Source organism: Oryx dammah, unplaced genomic scaffold, assembly GCF_014754425.2.
Source record: "Oryx dammah isolate SB20612 unplaced genomic scaffold, SCBI_Odam_1.1 HiC_scaffold_26, whole genome shotgun sequence".
NCBI lineage: Eukaryota > Metazoa > Chordata > Mammalia > Artiodactyla > Bovidae > Oryx > Oryx dammah.
Window position 1 is genome coordinate 66,115,085 of NW_024070210.1, and position 18,042 is coordinate 66,133,126.

At 46.5% G+C, this 18,042-nt stretch overlaps 3 protein-coding genes across 8 annotated transcripts in view; 2 read left to right on the forward strand and 1 right to left on the reverse strand.

The window, feature by feature from the left end:
• PPP1R14D (protein phosphatase 1 regulatory inhibitor subunit 14D) overlaps positions 1-9,256 on the forward strand; it is a 21,735-nt gene extending 12,479 nt beyond the window's left edge. For 3 of the 4 annotated variants that reach the window (XM_040226910.1, XM_040226909.1, XM_040226908.1), the window contains 3 exons: positions 8,414-8,497; positions 8,696-8,728; positions 8,936-9,256. In XM_040226910.1, the coding sequence (XP_040082844.1) occupies positions 8,414-8,497; positions 8,696-8,728; positions 8,936-9,001 (183 nt within the window). In that variant the 3' untranslated portion in view covers positions 9,002-9,256. Of the gene's footprint in view, positions 1-1,104; positions 1,152-8,413; positions 8,498-8,695; positions 8,729-8,935 lie in introns of all 4 variants that reach the window. The other variant, XM_040226906.1, reaches the window with a different exon arrangement.
• Positions 9,257-10,055: 799 nt separating this feature from the next.
• On the reverse strand, positions 10,056-17,115 carry ZFYVE19 (zinc finger FYVE-type containing 19). The gene is made up of 11 exons (XM_040226903.1): positions 16,906-17,115; positions 15,377-15,498; positions 15,155-15,208; positions 14,668-14,786; positions 14,426-14,571; positions 13,970-14,078; positions 11,715-11,921; positions 11,217-11,296; positions 10,797-10,895; positions 10,568-10,695; positions 10,056-10,485 (listed from the first exon to the last, which is right to left on the reverse strand). The coding sequence occupies exons 1-11, from the start codon at positions 16,957-16,959 to the stop codon at positions 10,407-10,409; spliced, it is 1,197 nt and encodes a 398-aa protein (XP_040082837.1). The 5' UTR covers positions 16,960-17,115; the 3' UTR covers positions 10,056-10,406.
• A 42-nt stretch (positions 17,116-17,157) lies between these two features.
• DNAJC17 (DnaJ heat shock protein family (Hsp40) member C17) overlaps positions 17,158-18,042 on the forward strand; it is a 28,781-nt gene continuing 27,896 nt past the window's right edge. For 2 of the 3 annotated variants that reach the window (XM_040226904.1, XM_040226905.1), the window contains exon 1: positions 17,158-17,339. In XM_040226904.1, the coding sequence (XP_040082838.1) occupies positions 17,262-17,339 (78 nt within the window). In that variant the 5' untranslated portion in view covers positions 17,158-17,261. The remainder of the gene's footprint in view (positions 17,340-18,042) is intronic. The other variant, XR_005718733.1, reaches the window with a different exon arrangement.

The following is an 18,042-nucleotide window of genomic DNA, read 5'->3' on the forward strand; positions in this document are numbered from 1 at the left end:
AGAACTTTTTGAGGCTCAGATGAGATGGTAGAGGAACTATTTTTATTTTAGGTCTGTATTTACTTTCATCCTCAACACACATACCTGTCTAGTACAACATTGTTCCCTCCTCTAGCTATCAGCCATGTGTAGCTATTTAACTTTAAACAGATGAAAATTAAAATTAAAAGTTCAGTCCTTCAGTCACACTAGCTACATTTCAAGTGCCCCATACCTCCAGGTGGCTAGTGGCTACACAAAACCTTTCCATCATCTCAGAACGGATAGTGCTGGAGTAGAATGTCAGAGTGACCAATAGTGACCGCTAATATGAGTGCCTGACCTAGCCTTGGCCCTGGCTCTGACTGGTTCCCCTCAACCACATCCTGGGAGAGCAGCATTTTATTTTTTACCTAGATACCTCCAAATCGAGATCCTAGTATAGTAACAAAGGTTGCTCCAACAACAAGAATAACATTTTGAGCACTTAACCATACGCTAGTCACAGTGTCCAGCACCTGCCTTACGTTATTTCATTCAGCTTTCCCCACAAGCCCATTAGGTAGATTCTGTATCGTTGTTGTTTAGTCACAAAGTCTTTTCCGACTCATTTGGAGCCTTCCAGGCTCCTCTGTCCATGGGATTTCCCAGGCAAGAATACTGGGGAGGGTTGCCATTTCCTCCTCCAGGGCATCGTCCCAACTAGGGATCCAACCCAAATTTCCTGCTTGGCAGGCATATTCTTTACCACTGAGCCACCTGGGAAGCCCAGATACTGTTTTACTGTGGAGGAAATGGAGGCTTAGAAATGTTGAATAACTACCCCAGGGTCACACCAATAGGGAGCCCTGGGACCCGGAGCTTAGCTGGGGCTCTGCTTGTAGTGCCTGAATGTTTATTCAAGTAGCTTCGTGGTTCCCCAAAGTTCTTCAGAAATAATCCAATGCCCCTGTTGCACTTCAACTGAATTTCAGTCTACTAGGGTGGGGCCCAGGCACTGGTCTTTTTCATAAGCTCCACTGCTGATCCTAGTGTGTGACTAGCAAGAACCTCTGCACCAAGCCAGAGACCAGAGTCCTCCTTGTCCACATGCCATGGTCCTTGTTTCTCTCCTTCCTTACTCAGGTCCTGTCTTTTTGGGGGGGACAAGCAAGGGTTTGTGATTCTTGCAGGTAAGAGCTGTGTCAGTGGTCCTGCAGTGGGGGTGGGGAAGAGTGATACATGTGGCCCAAGCGGGCTTGTCAGGCTCACTGAGTCACATATCAGTTTGGTCCAGGTGTTGACAGTGTTCCTGGCAGCACTTGTGGAGGGGTGGGAGATGGCCTGGAGCTGGGAGCAGGAGAGGCAAGCTTTCTTGGCCCGTGTCTACTCTGACTTTGCGGGACATTGCCCTGCTCTTCATTCCTGCCAGCACCCTGCCTCTCTGCACCTGTTTCAATTTCAGATTGTTAGACTTTTGGATAAAAAGTCTCATATTTCAGACACCTCAGGGCAAATCCTTCCAGGCATTAGAGAGAGACAATAGCCAAAGAATCTTGTTTTGCAAGATCAAAGCAGGGGAAAAGCTGTAGATTTATGAGCTCATAACCTTAGAAAACAGGACATGTGGGAAGACTGCTCCCAGGAAATGACTGGAATAACACACCTGACCTGTGGTTGCCATGGCAGTTGTCCAAAGGTGCCAGGTGGGAGTTCCTGTCCTAATCTCTGCTCTTTTCCCAAGTGGATGGGAAGCACTAGGTAGAGGCTGGTCACCTTGGGCAGAGATTGAGGCAACTTGGTCTCCAGCTTACCCTGCTTCAGTTCTGTCTTTATAGAGTCCCTCTCTACCGGGTGCCCCCCTACCCCCGGCCACATGCCCACCCTGGTTAGCACTGCTGGATTGGTTCCAGGAGTAGGTTGCATCACTGTTTTTAGTTTAGTTTAATGGGACCCAACCTTCCTTTGTGGGAGGGCCCCACCTCCTCTCACCGGGTGTGCAGCCTGTTTTAGGGTCTTGAGAAGAGCCACGTCTGGATTCAACAAGGCAAACTGACTTGGCCCTGGAGCTCCTGTTGTCCAGAAATGGTTGTGTAGATTCGGCTTTTAAGCAGGGACTTAAACACTCATGAGCTTCTTCTATTTTAAGGAGACTCCTGTTTAACACTATGCCCTGCTTTGGCTACAATGCCCTACTTCCTGTCTCCTTTACAAGGCTCCTTAGTGGATTTGCACTCAGAGCCTTTACTAACTTTCCCCCTTCCCTTCCTATCACTATTCAAACCACTGTAATCTACAAACCACTGCAACCTGACTTCTGTTCCCACCACTCTATTGAGACCTCTTGGCATCACTACCTGGGGGCCTAAATCTAGTGTACATATCAGCAGGAGACACTGTTGACCACCCCAGAGTTTTGAAACATTCCTGTAGTTTCCATGACACCATGCATTTTGAAGCAGCCCTTTTGATGTGATGGCATTTTAAAAAACAATCTATTCAACTTACAACTATAAAAATGTATTACCTAGGGCCCTCCCGAGGTCTCTCTTGAATTCCTGGGTGATCAGGGATGACCATCCACTCTGGCTGAGTGGAACTTGATTTGTCTATATCAGTCCTCTGTGAGGTCAGGGAACTGTTCATTTCTGTGCCTGCAGTGTCTCATAGTATCTGCCCTCGTGAAGTTTTACCCTCTGAATGTGTACCTTGTGTTCAGCAAAAGCTCAGGAGAACCCTTATGCAGACTTTTGGAGGTCTCTTTCTTCATAACTCCCTCTCTAGAATTTGTCAATTTACAACCACCTCAACCCCAAACTCTGATCTCTGTCATATCAACTTAGTATGACCACTGCGCTCTGCTTGGGATCTGCCTCTCAGCTCTGTGGTCTGGAAACTGCCTTCAGGATGAAACCCAGGACAATTGTAGAGTTTACCTCTTTCATTTCCCTTCTTTCCCAGGTAGTACTGAGTTACCTGTTGTATAAGTCTGAGAACACTGTTCATATATTTTTGTCTAGTTTTCTAATTATTTTCTGACTAGTTACTTATGTTGAGAGAGTAAATCTGGTCCCTGTTACCCCATCATCAGAAGTATAAATATCTTGTTAACTCCTACTCAGCCTTCAGGTCTCAGATTAGAGGTCACTTCTTCCTGGAAGCCTTCCTAAACCCCGGTCTTGGCTAGGTTCCCCTTTCATGTGCTCCTATAATATCTCATCAGAGTGCTCATCACCCTGTATTATAACTACCATTTTGCTTGTCAGTATCCCTCAGGAGAATATAAGCTTTTCAAGAGCAAGACCATATCTGCCCGACTTGCTCTTATGGCCCCAGGACTCATCACAATGCTTGGTGCACAACATGCTTTCAATAAAGATGCATTTAATGAATGAATGCTAAATCAGATGAGCTAGAAACCAAGGAAGCAAAGGAGAAAGTCTAGAGCTTAGGGTGAAAGAACTAACTTAGAATCCTAGCACTAATTTACTTTTAAAAGGGTATAGAAAGACCAAAACTAGTAACAGTGATTAACCATCGGCAGTGGAAGGAATGATGGGGTAATTGAGGCATGTTTTTCCTTATTTCTTTTCTAAATCAACTTTATTGAAGCATAATCCACAGAGGATAAAATGTGCCTATTTTTAGAGTAGGGGGCAAGCATTATCTCGTCAAGATATGGAACATTTCCACCGCCCCAAAAGTTCCCCCAATAGCACTTACTTTTAAACAATTTATACAACCAAATTACTTAATGCATCTGTTTTATTATGTCTCCTCAACTGCCCGTAAGACAGGTTCTTTGAGGGCAGGATCTTTGTTTTGTTCACCGAAATTCCCAAGGTCAGAGTGCCAGGTTAATAGTAGCCACTGGACACGTTTGTTGAATGAATAGATTCCAGATAATTAAATACTCAAATAGAAAAGATGAAATTATCAAATATCTAGAAAAATGTAAGATGACTATTAAATATTTACCCAAATCAGTATAAGAACCTGCTAAGCATAGAAAAAAATTTTTTAAAAAGGAAGCAAAACTCAACCTGGAAAAAAACATTATTTCCGATTATATAATACACCTATTTCTCCAATGCCTCCCCCAAACAATATATCCATGACACATGGAAGGCTAGGGATAATCTGAATCAAAACAAACAAATAAACTTCTTAAATCAGTTTAAAAAAACCCTCAACCCCATAGAAAAATGGAGAAGGCAGCAGTTCTTGCAGTGTGTTCTGGTGACACCGGGGGTTCTTTTCAGAGGGTCTACAATGTGTAGTTCTGGTGACACCGGGTGACCTTTTCAGAGGGTCTACAATTATTTTCATAAATAATGCAAGAAGTTGTTTGCCTTTTCAACTATACTGATATATGCACTGATGATGCAAAAACAGTGGTGGACCTTGCCATGAATCAAGAAAATTGCACCAACCTATTCTAGAAGTCATGATCTTCTCCATCAGGCAACTTTCACTTAAGAAAGTCCCTGATGAAGCACTACAAAACCTTGAGTTTACATCTTAAATTTTTAAAAAACATTTTTATTAAGGTGTAATCAATATTTGTTTCAGGTGTACAATGTAATGATTTTATATTTCTTTTTTTTTATTTTATATTTCTGTATATTGCAAAATGATTACCATAATAAGCCTAGTTAACAGCTGTCTTCATACATAGTTTCAAAAATTTTTTTCTTTTTCTAAAAATAATTTTATTTATTTATGACTGTGCTGGGTCTTCACTGCTGTGCGAGCCTCTCTCTAGTTGTGGTGCGAGGGCTTTTCATTGCGGTGGCTTCTCGTTGCAGAGCACAAGCTCTAGGGCATCTGGGCTTCAGTAGTTGCAGTGTGCAGGCTCAATAGTTGTGGTTCCCAGGCTCTAGAGTTGTGGTGCAATAGTTGTGGTGCAATAGTTACGGTGCATGGGCTTAGTTGCTCTGACGCATGTGGGATCTTCCCAGACCAGGAATGGAACCCTTGCCTCCTGCATTGGCAGTTGGATTCTCTCTCTCTTTTTTTTTTTTTTGACTGTGTTGGGTTTTAGTTGCAGCTCATGGGATTCTCTCTAGCTGTGGTACCCGCGACACCTGGGATCTTAGTACCCTCATCAGAGATCAAACCTGAACCTGTGTCCTCTGCTTCTGAATGTAGGAAGGCAGATTCTTAACCACTGAACCACCAGGAGAGTCCCTGGCAGGCAGATTCTTTACCACTGAGCCACCAATTTTTTTTTTCTTGACAGGAGGACATTTTTTTTTTTTTTCTTTTTTCAAACCCATGCTACCTGTAGTGGAAGATTCTTAACCACCAGACCACCAGGGAAGTCCCAAGGAGGACTTTTAAGATTTATTCTTTTAGCAACTTTCAAATAGGCAGTACAAAATTATTAATTCTAGTCACCATGCTGTACATTAGATTCCCATGACTTATTTATTACTGGAAGTTTGTACCTTTTGATTTTCTTTACCCATTTTGCCTTTCCCCACCCCCACCTCAGCAACTGCCAATCTGTTCTTTTATTGATGAGTTCTTATTTTTTAATGCCACATATAAGTGAAATCATACAGTGTTTATTTCTCTTTATTTCACTCAACATAATACTGTCAATGTAATTCACATTGTTGCACATGGCAGGATTTTTCTTTTGTATGGCTGAATAGATTTCCAGTGCATATATATACACCACAGTTTCTTTATCTATTCACCCATTGATGGACGCCTAGGTGGTTTCCATATCTTGGCTATTGCAAATGAATACTGCAGTGAACATGGGGGTTCATATACATTTTTGAATTATTGTTTTCACTTTCTTTGGATTAATATCCAGAAATGGAATTACTGGGTTATATGGTAGTTCTATTTTTCAGTTTTTGAGGGACCTCCATACCATTTTCCATAGTGCCTGCACCAATTTACATTTCTACCAACAGGGCACAGAGGTTCCCTTTTCTCACATCCTCACCAACACTTGTTATTTATTTTCTTGCTATCTTTATTTTTAAAATACATGCACAATGGTAAATTTTTAAAAAATAATAAAATGGTACACAAAGATGTAAAATGAAAAATATGTCTTTACTAACTTATAGAAACACTTGTTACTGTCCTTTTGATAATAGCTATTCTAATAGGTATGAGGTGATATCTCACTGTGGTTTTGATTTTCATTTCCCTAATGATGAGTGATTTTGAAGATCTTTTCATTTACCTGTTGGCCATCTATATGTCTTCTTTGAAAAAAACGTATATTCAGATACTCTGCCCATTTTAAAAAATTAGATTTTTTTGCTATTAAATTGTCTGAGTTCTTTATATATTTTAGATATTAACCCTTTATGATTTGCAAATATTTTATCCTATTCAGTAGGTTGCCTTTTCATTTTGTTGATGGTTTCATTTGCTGTGCAGCTTTTCTCTTTTAATGATTTTATTTTTTATTTTAATGACTTTATTGTTTTAGGTTCACAGCAAAATTAAGCAGAAGGTGCTGGAAATTTCCATATTCTCCCTGTCCCCACACATGCATAGCTTTCCTACTATCAACATCCCCCTACTAGAGTACTAGTGCTGATGAATTTATATTGCTACATCATAACTACCCAAAATTCAGAGTTTATATTGGGATTCACTCTTGGTGCTATACATTCTAAGGGTTTTCACAAAGTATAATGACGTGTGTCTACCCTCCTGGTATTACACAGAGTAGTTTCACTGCCCTAAGAATCCTCTGTGTTCCATCCATTCACCACTCTTCCACTGTAACCCCTGGCAACCACTGATCTTTTTATTGTCTCTGTAATTTTCCAGCATGTCATATGGTTGGAATTGTACAGTATGTAGACTTCTCAGGTTGGTTTCTTTTGCTTAATAATATGCATTTAAGCTTCCTCCATGTCTTTTTATGGGTTTATAGTTCATTTTGTTTTAGCACTGAATAATATTCCATTGTCTGAGTGCACCACCATTTATTCATTCATTTACCTACTGAAGGACATCTTGGTTGCATCCAAGTTTTGGCAATTATGAATAAAACTGCTATAAACATTCATGTGCAGGTTTCCATGCAGAATTCATTTGGATAAATATCAAGGAACACAAGTGCTGTTTTGTATGATAGGAGTATGTTTTGTGTTGTAAGAAAATACCAAACTGTCTTCCAAAGTGGCTATGCCATTTTGCATTCCCACCAGCAATGAACAGGTATTCTTATCGCTTCACAGCCTCATCAGCATTTGGTATTTTAGGTCTGTTTTTGTTTGCCATTTTAATAGGTATGTAATGGTATCTACTTCCAGTTCCCTAATGACATATTATGTTAGCATCATATGCTATTTGTATCCTGTTTATTATACAAAATTTCCCCATTTTTAAATTGGATTATTAGTTTCTTTTTGTTGGTTTTGAGAGTTCTTTGTAAATTTTAGATAACATCCTTTATCAGATATATCTTTTACAAATATATTCTCCCAGTCAATGGTTTGGTTTCTTACTCTCTTTACCTTCTTTCATTTTTAATTTTATAAACTATGTACTGCTTACATTTTTGCAATGACTATAATAACTTTTATTTTTTATTATTATTTTTTTTTGATGGTAAAGAATCCACCTGCAAGTGCAGGTTATAATAACTTTTAAAGTTAGCTTTATTGAGATATGATTCACATACCATACAATTCCCACTTAAAGTGTAAAATCCAAATAGTTTTAACTATCTTCATAGGTTGTACAACCACCAGTATGGTCTAATTTTGGAACATTTTACTATCCATAAAAGAAACCCTGTACCAGTTAGTAGTCACAGCCCATTCCTTGTCACCACCACTCCCAGCCTTAGGCAACCACCAATCTACTTTGTGTCACACAAACATGATGTTTAATACAAATCAAATCATATAACATGAAGCCTTTGTAACTGGCTTCTTCCACTAACATGTTTTCAAAGTTAATCCCAGTTGTAGCATAAATCAGTCCTTTATTTCTTCTTATTGTGAAAAATACTGTATGGCTACATAATATTTTATTTACCCATTCACCAGTGGATGGTCATTTGAATAATGCTATGAACTGCATTCATATGTGATTTTTACATGAATATAAATTTTCACTTCTCTTGGGAATAGACCGAGGAGTGGAATTGTTGGGCCAAATGATAACTTTATATTTAACATATTAAGGAGCTGCCAAATTGTTTTCCAAAGCAGCTGCACCATTTTATTTCCCTACTAACAATGTTTATAACTCTTGAAATTAAAGATCTCTTTTTAAAGAACCCTAGACTTTCAGGTAGGACATAGTAGGTGTTTGGTAACTGTTGAATGAAAGGATGAATGGGTGGTTTGAGTAAGGAGAGGAACTGAACATGGAAAATAAGAGTCTGAGACGGGTGAACCCGACTGCCTTTCACTCCAGCACCAGCTGGCCGGGCTCCTCTGAGCCCCATGTGATTCCCAAACAGGACCAACCAACTTCTTCAGAGCCTGAGATCGACCTGGAGGCTCTCATGGAACTATCCACAGAGGAGCAGAAGACTCAGTTGGAGGTAGAATGGGTGACCGGGCCCCAGACCCAGGGTTGGAGGATGGAAGCTGGGCTTGGACCAAGGGGAACCTAGGAACACAGGTTCGGCTTTCCCATCCAGTGTGGGGAGAACCAGTTCAAAGGGGAAAATTCCTGGGAGACTGGGGACTCGTGAAAAAGTGCTGTGGCTCAGGGACCCACTCTTGCTTTCTTCCACCAGGCTCTTCTCCAAAACTGCCCCCGCCCCACAGAGGTAAGGGATGCTCTGCTGGTCTGGGCTAAGAGGGGGCCCAGTGGGCCGCACCTAGTGAAGAGGAAAGTTTGGCCCTGGGTCCTTCTCCCCTTCCCTGACTTGGAGGCCATGGGGTCAGGTGGAGACCAGGGGGAGGACTGTGGTGGGGAAGGTGTGACCCCAGAACTTGATCTCATCCCTGCCTTTGCTCCTCTGTTTCTTTCTCAGCCTTTTATCTCTGAGCTGCTCAGTCAACTCAAGAAACTTCGGAGACTCAGTCGACCTCAGAAATAAGCCTTGTGAGACTAGCTTCATCAGCCTCAGCACTGCCCAGTCTGCCCCAAACCCCTGGATCTTCGGCTGGGTGGGAAACAGCTCCTTGGGACCCAGACGAGGAACATGGAGAATGAGGAGGGACATTTGAACGCCACTGTCCATGTGCAGCCACGGCTGATTCCTGTCAGCTGCACTGTCTGGGAGCCAGTCATGGCTGTTGCCCAGTGCCTTCCCATCAGCCAAATGGATAAAACCTTCAGGAGCCCCAGCTTCATGGAGTGTGGTGCATATCTGTGCCGACGGATAGGGGAGGGAGAGGGTGAAGTCTTATACCAGAGGGCCAGCATCCAAGTCACTAGGCTCCCATAAACCTCACCCGTCCACATGTCCAGCCACCCATCCACACATGCCTTGAGAATTCAAAGATACATGTCACAGTTCTGTGTCAGAGAAATCACCGTCATGCAAGGTCCCAGAGGCCAAGCAGAAGGCACCTGGCTAAGACACACAGCATCCTGGCACTAACAGGAGCCTAAGTGGCAAAGACCAATAGGAGAGTTAACTGGAAAAACCTAGCTGGGTCTGGGGGCATCAGAAGCTAAACCTTCCTCCCCCACTAACTGATCCAGGAGGCCTCAGGCTGAGGACTCTTTCTTGAGCCAGCTCCAAGCCAGAGGCTAAAAGAGAAAAAACAGGGACTAAGCAGAGGGGTATAAAGGGTATAGGCTGAGAACCCAGTAATCAGGTAAGGAGGGAGCTGGTGGAAGCTGACAGTGGGTCTGAATGGCAGGCAGGTGGGGACAGGAGCCCTGGAGGTGGCATCCTTTGGGATAAGGCCAGAAGCAGGGTATGCATTCGCCGTTTGTGTAGGCAGTGTCTGAGTACTAGAAAGGTTGTGTAATCCAAGATGGTGGGGCCTGGGGGCATGCCTACTACATGTGAGGCCACCAGGAGGGGTGGGACTGTTCCTGCCTGGAGAAACTTTTTCCTTCTTCCTCACTTCACAGGACTCTGCTCCTGTACCTCTTCGAGGGCCCAGGCTTAGGATCCATAGGGTTCTATAGATAAAAGATGCTGGTCCAATGAATCACATACTTTATTAAATCCTCCAAGTGCCAGCAGAGGACCCTGGGCTCTTGAGCAAGTTTCAAGGCTCCTCCTTAGATTCAGACTGGTCTTGCCCTGTCTCTCACTTCCAATCCAGACTCCAGCGCTGGAAGGCTCCTGACCTCTGCCTTCCCTCTGGCTCCTCCAGTCATTGTCTCCAATGGAGAATCCTTCCTCCTTCTAGGAACGGAGGCTTAGGAAAGGGCACATTCATAAGCAGTCCAGCCTGTCATGTCCTGTCATCAGATGCCCTGGAGGGCATCCCAGCCTGTGTGCTTGCCTGTAGGATGATCTTCCTGGGAAGACCAGGGCTCCCTCAGTGCCCTCGGCCTTTATGCAGGGGCTGGTAGGCAGATGTCTGGTGCTCTTTAAGCTCAAAGGCATCATGGCCTTCCCTGCAGAGCACAGAAATAGGTCAGAGATCACAGGTAGCCCTGGAACTCTCCCAGCCCCAAAGAACATTCCACCTGCACCCACCGGAAGCAGCGGACGCAGTAGAGGTCTCCGTCGCAGCCAGCACAGCGAAGGGTGGCATCCTCATTGCAGATGCAGCACCAGGGGAGCTCTTCTTCCTCTTCCTCAGGCCTGGTGGCCACGGCTTGGGCCTTTAAAGACCAGGGAGGGATGGGGGACATCAGGAACCTGATGGAGGTGGGAGGGAAGCTACGATGGCAGCCCGGAGGTCTGTGTCTGTGGTTCTTCTCACCTTAGGCTCTGCCCTGCAGGACTGGTCTTGGAGTTGGGGAGTTGGCTCCACAGGGATGTTAAAGCCACTTGCCTCATCCAGGGCAGCTTCTTCGGTGAGCTGTGGACAGAGTGAAGAGGTACAGCTCCTAGTTCCAGGCACCCCGCCAATGCACAGTATTTCTGCGGTTCGTAGCCTAAGCTCTCAACCCATCTTCCTTGATCTATTGTCTGTGGCTGCTGATGTCCTATCTCAAGGGCCCGGGGGCAGGTGTGGGTCACGGGGCCAGAGGAACCTCAGCTAGAACAGGAGCTGCAGAGTGACTGGCCAGCAAGCCCCAGAGTTGGGGGTGGGGGGCAGAGTGAATGGGGCCAGGGGAGTGGTGGGGCAGCACAGCAGGGACCGGACAAGGGGTGGTCAGGTGGGTAAGGCAGGGCCAACCTGCCGCAGGACTCTCTGGATGGCCTTCTCTTCCTCCTCTTCATCATCGCTGTCTGGAAGGTAGTAGTCCTGGAGGGTCACTTGAAGATGGAGGGCAGGGAGCAGGGGAAGAGGAGTGAGGTGGAGAGCTCACCGGAGTGGCTGTACTGCTGTCCCCAGGAGTGGCGTGGTTTCCAGCGGCACTTGTTCCAGAGTTAAGCTGCCTCCGCAACCACTCTGATCAGAGTGGCTCTGACCCCCCTCTGCCCCCTCTGCTGGTCTGGACAGCATGAACAGAAGGCTCTGCACCTGAAGGGACCCAGGTCCCCTGCCCCCTGATGGCTGCCCCTTGTTCTTCATCCACCGTTTTGCCCTAGCACTTGTCTCATGGTTCTAGGCAGTGCTCAGTAGACTCGGCCTGGCAGAGAGTACAGCCACTGTGCAGAGCTTGGCCTGGGGGTGGGAGTCGGGGGGCCTGCCCAGGGGACACGAGTGAGCGGCTGTTTTACCAGCCTCTACCTCTGTCAGGGTCCTGTCCCTGCAGCACAGCCAGGCGCTTGGCGAGGGCCAGGATGCGCTCCTGCCGCGTGTTCTCCTCCCGAAGCTCGATCGCTGCCTCAGCCAGCAACCTGCTCTTCTCCTCCAGGGACCAGGTGGCTTGCCCCCTGGAACTGGTGCTCTGGGCCCCTGGGCACCCCCGGTTGAGGTCGTTCTGGATAGAGGTGGCTAGAAAGAGTGATGCATTCGGGGAGGGAGACATTTCTGGATCTCTCATCAGAAACCACTGAGCCCATTTCTTAACTTAAAAAAAACCCCACAAATTATCAGCTTTTTGTTCCATAATAGTTCCTGTGGCTTACACTGCAAAATAAAATTATTTTATTCATTTTCCCACATATAAAAAACTAGTAATCTCAGACATTTTTTTCCAATTAAATTCATCCCCACCCACCTGATACTTTAACATGTTGCCCTCAGGGTGGGTGCCCCATGGTATGAGAATTACTGCCCCAAAGGATCAGAAGATGGGGAGGCCAGGGTCCAGCCAGGCTCTCTACCTTACAGGCTGGAATCAGCATTTCTGGGGAGCAGCACAGAGAGGACATGAGGGAAGCTGAGGTCTTGAATGTCACTAGGGGGGGAAGAATTTTACTTGAGTGGGTGTGGCTCTGACATGATCCCCTTTAGCTCAGAGTTTTAGAACAGGACATTTGAAGTTAGACAGCTTTGGGCTGAAGTCCCAGCTTTGCTACTTAATAGCTGTGTGACCTTGGTCAAGTTCCTTAAGCTTACCAGGCCTCAATTTCCTCATTTATAAAATACAGATAATAATAGTAATCATAGGATTACTGAGGATATTCAATGAGATTGTATCTCTAAAGCAGGGTTTCTTTTTTTTTTTTTTGGCTCTACAACACGACATGCAGGATCTTAGTTCTCCAGTTAGGGATCAAACCTCTGCCCCCCTCAGTGGAAGTGCAGAGTCCTAACCACTGGACAACCAGGGAATTCCCCTAAAGCAGGGTTTCTTTTGTTTTTTGTTTTTTCTTTGGGTTTTTAAACTTTTTATTTTGTATTGGGGTATACATGCATTTGTGACAGTTTCAGGTAAACAGCAAAGGGATGCGGCCATACACATACATGTATCCATTCTACCCGAAAACTCCCCTCCCATCCAGGCTGCCATATAACATGGAACAGAGTTCCATGTTAAAGCAAAGTTTCTTAATCTTGGATCTACTGACATATTGGACAGGATATACCATACCTTTTTTTACTGTACTTCACAGATAATTTCTTTTTCTTTTCTTACAAATTCAAAGTTTGTGGCAGCTCTATGTTGTCAGATGGTAGTTAATAGTTTTTAGCAATAAAATATTTTACAATTAGGTATATACATTTTTTGAACATAATGCTATTGTACACTTAATAGTCTATAGTATAGTGTACATAATTTTTATATGCGCCAGGAAACCAAAAAATTCATGTGCCTCATTTTATTACAGTGAACTTGAACTGAACCCATGATGTCTCTGAGGTATGCCTGTAATTCTTTGTGGTGGGGGCTGCCCTGTGTATTGTATGACGTTCAGCAGCTTCCTTAGCCTCTACTCGCTAGATGCCAGTGGTACCCTCTGAGTTGCAACACCCAAAATATCTCCAGATGTTGCCAATTGGGCCCTGCAGGGAAAATCATCACCATAGTTGAGAACCACTGCTTTGAAGCTTTTGAAGAGCTCTGTCCAAAACAATTTTTTATGATGATGGGAACATTCCATGTCACATCATGGTCTGTATCTGTGCTGTCCAAGATCATAGCATGATCATTTGAAATGTGATACCACTGAGGAACTCAATCTTAAATTTAATTTTAAGTAAATAGCCTCTTCCTCCTTATCATCATTATCACAGAAAACATTCACTTACTATGAGCCAGGCAGGGTCCTAAGTACTCCTGAATTAGCCCATTTACTCCTCATGACTTCTCCATGAGGTAGGTCTTGGAAAGTGAGACTTCAGTCAAGTAACATGCTGAGTGTCACACAGCTACTAAGTGGTAGAACAGGGAATCACTGTCTGAGCCTAAAGCCTACACACTGATCTACTAGGCTTATACTGGCTCCCATTGGAGTAAACATTCAATAAATGGCAATCCTTATAATGTTGATATTCTCTAATTTATATTCACCTCCGAGAGCGTCAACATTGGAGCCTCTCCCACCTGGGGAAGGGGTAGGGGATGGGTCCCTGGGGGAGCCAGGTGGAGCATATACCTGGGCCTTCTTGTTCCCAGCTCTCATCAATAGCCACCTCCGCTGTTAGCTGTGTCAGCAGATCCTGTGCCTGCTGCACCTGGGTCCTGGGGTCCGGTGGTTGATGTGCCTGCTCAGAGGAGGGAACCTCAGTGGGGAGTAGGGAAGTGGGGAAGCCACATCATAAGGCTCAGAGCAGTTCAGGTCAGGGCTGGGTGCTGAGGAGTCCCCAAAACTCAGGGAAACGGGACTAACCAAGAGCTCACGTAATCAGGTAGGTCTTGTAGTCCCCAACAGAACCTAGGGGCCACTCTTTGCTGCCCTACCCAATCCTGTTGCTTGTCCCTGGTTCCTTGGCCTGGCAGCAGGCCTCAGGAGCAGGAGGTACTCCTGCAAAGTATCTAAGCATACATGTATCTGGGCTTCTGCTAGGTCCTTGTCCCAGGACCTCCATCCCTCCAAAGTCACAGCACTCACCAGCTGGGGGGCCTGAGAAGATGGAACTCTGCCTTGCAGCACAGCAAGCCGTGCCTCCATCTCCTGGGTGGAAGGGACAGGACCCTGGGGTGCATCTCTCAGTGCAGCTAGCCTGGCTTCTATCTCCGCCTGCGAGGGCACTGACTCTGCAATTGGCATAGAGAAGCCTTCTAAGATCCAGAGGGATCCTACTCCCAGGAGCCCTGGATGGTGTCTTTTCCACCCTGTCTGGGCCTGCTCACTGGGCTTGTTCTCCTGGCGGAGCCGTGCTAGGCGCTCAGCAATGACTTGATCTTGCTGGGTCAGTCCGTGGCTCCGGGGAGTGCTGGGCTTCTGCTTGGCTTCCAATGCTGCCACACGCCTGGCAGGATATGAGATAGAGGCTCTTGATGAATGCAGAAGGGAGGGGTGAAGGCACCCTCGCTGCTTCCTATTCAAATCATTTCCAGCCAGCTAGGGAGGCCTCCAACAGACAATCTTCCGGGGTCATTGCTCATGTCACACTGCACCCCAACCCAGCCAACTGGCAGGAGGAGTCAGCTGAGAGGGTGAGGTCGACCAAGAACCTTTTCTGGGGAAGGGACTGATGAGCTGCTCTCTGAGCCCAGGAGGGCAATCAGGAGCCGCTGATCCTGGGCTCATTTAAGCTAAAGGCTGGGAAGAGACTCCTCTCCTACGGCTCCTGTGTCCTTTCCCCTCCCCATTTGTCTCTGTCCCTTCAGCACTTACTTCTTATAGTTCTGAGGTGGTGACCACTTGGAGGCACTGGCAGGAGAAGATCCTCTACAGAGAAGAAATCTGGTGTCAGAAGTCATCCACCATCTGCCTATTGGTGCCCTCCACCCCAAACAATCCCGAGTCGACCTCTAGACACAGAGCACAAAGCTGAGAGGCCTGGCCAGCTGCCAGCTGCCATGCTCGGCTGAACCGTCACCCGGGTTGGCTTCTCACCTGGTCAGAACCTCATGGCACTGCTTGCAGACCTTCTGTTGAGTGTTTCCAGCTCGGGGAACTGTTGCACTGAAGCTAAGGCAGCCGGAACAGAAGGCCCGGCCACAGTTCTTACAGCCATACTACAAGAAACATGAAGCAAGGAGTCTACCTCTCACCCACCCCTGAAGGCTCCTCATGGGGACTCTTAGAACACACACACAGGGCAGACTGAAGCTGTGACCAGCTGCTGGAAGGAGGATGGGGAATGGGGCCACTAAGGCCTGGGGAGAGATGGGGGGTGGAGGGCAAAGCGATTCCTGTCTCCAGTCTTCTATTCAAATCTCATAAAGCTTCATGAAAAATTCACATGCTTTCTGCTCGGTCTTCAATTCCCTGACACAGGAGTGTAAACGATAAATAGGCAAAGTCCCATGCTTCAGGTCACTGACTCTTCAACAGAGCAGAGAGAGAATGCAGGGCCCATGCCTTCTCTGTTCTAGCAGAGATGGAAGGAGGCTTGACTCAGGATGGGATGGTAACAATAGCCTCCATTTATTAAGCATTTACTGTGTGAGTGAAAAGTGAAAGTCACTTAGTCATGTTGGACACTTTGCGACCCCATGGGCTGTAGCCTGCCAGGCTCCTTTGTCCATGGAATTATCCAGGCAAGAATATTGGAATAGGTAGCCTTTCCCTTCTCCAGTGGATCTTCCCAACCCAGGGATTGAATCCACGTCTCCCACATTGCAGGAAGATTCCTTACTGTCGGAGTCAGGCACTAAATTCAATACTTAACATTCATCACTTGATTTAATCCTCAATTTATACACACTATCATACTTAATCCTGATGACAACCATTATGACTCTTATTTTAAACAGGATCAGAGAGGTTACTAGACTTGCCCAAACCAAGGTCACCCCTGTGAATGATAGCAGAGCCCCAATTTGAATTCTGACCACTTTGATTACAAAACCCAGGTTTCTGAGGGCTCCATTATCTGCTTCCCTACCAGCCATTCATCCCGCCTATCTGGTTCCTATCTCCTGGTCACACTGATGCAGAGGAAGCCTGCTGTTTACCATGGGAATTTGGCAGGTTTGTGCTGAGGACAAGTGAGACTTTGCTATGTTGCCCTGGAGACAGGAGAAAGGGCAGGCTGCTTGATGGTGAGGGCTCCAGAGCAGAAAGACTAAGGGGCATGGTGTAGTGCAGAGTGGTCACAGAGTATTAACTAAGACCGGGCTGCGGAGGAGCAGGGTGGAGGGAAAGAAACAGCCAGATCCTACACTTGGCGGACAGAAAAGCTTAGCTTTCCGAAAATGACAGGAGCCTGATTTACAGTTTACAGGGAACTCACATCCAGCACCTTAACCCCGAAAGCAAGGGAGTGTTAGCCCCGTCTTATAGAAATGTTAACTGAAGCTCTGTGGCTTCATCAAAACCGCACGTCTGGAGAGGGCCCATAAAACCAAGCCTAGGACTTCAAGTCCCGTGTATTTCCCTCCACTTTGCGTCCTCCCTCTAGCCCGAGAAGAGAGACTCGCCTCCTTCTTGAAGAGAGTGAATTTGACAGCGCAGCCGTAGCACCTACTCTCCATCCTGTTTCCCGGTGCGGCGCGGAAGGATCCGCAGAGCGTACCTCTTGCGGGTCTGGTACGGACCTTGCACCTTCACCCAGCCCCGCCCCTACCTACCACGCCCACTCGCGCGGGCCAGCCAAGGCCTCCGACAGGAGATTCACGACAGTCACCCCAGCCGGAGAGCAGCAGCGGCGGGCGCGAGGGCTGCTGGGAGTCGTAGTTCGTTCACCATTCAGCTGGCTTGGAGCCGAGAGTCCCCGGGAAGCCCCAACGCGTAGACTTTTGGGAGTTGTAGTACTAATCCAATCAGAGTTGGAACCATGGCGGTGACGAAGGAGCTCTTACAAATGGACCTGTACGCGCTATTAGGTATTGAGGAGAAGGCGGAGGACAAAGAGGTGAGAACGGGGGTGAGGAAAGGCGATCCTGAGAGACCTGGCGGCCCTCCCAGCCTTGGCGCCTCGCCAGAGGCTGGCACCACCATCTTTCCAGGTTCGGCTGGGCCCTGAGTGGGGAACGAGAGGCCGCCCAATGGCCCAGACCTTCCTCAGACCTCAATGCTCTGAGGCGTCACGAAGAAGAGGGAGCGCGAGCGAGAGGTTACTCCGCGGGGCACTGTACTGTGCTCTCCGGTGACCCTTGTGTAGCGGAGGCCGCGGGTGAACCTGGGAGGCAACCCTACCCTACTTCTTGCGCCTGCGCAGTGTCAGCCTCGGATGCCCCTTCTGTCTAGACTGCTTCATTCTCTCTCTTGCTGGCTGATTTAACTATGTTAAGAGCCTAGGGCGGAAGAAAGGCCAGGTGTCAAGGCTCCTCCATTCCTTTTTCCTACCTTCCGTGGCAGTGTGACCTGTGACTTTGCCATCTCTGTTTTCTTTCACACTCCAGCCCATTGACTCTTTTCTAGTAGCGGATGCTCAGGTGTTGCCCTCCCAACTTGTGCTAGTGGCCAGAAGCAGGAGGGTCAGAAGGGTAGGCAGATGACCTGGAATTGGAGTTTCACAGGAAACTCCAGGTTGATAAAAGTGCCAGGGAGTGGTACACTGATCAAGCGGTAACTAAGATTTCTGTTACTTCCACCAGGATTATGGTGGTAGCTGT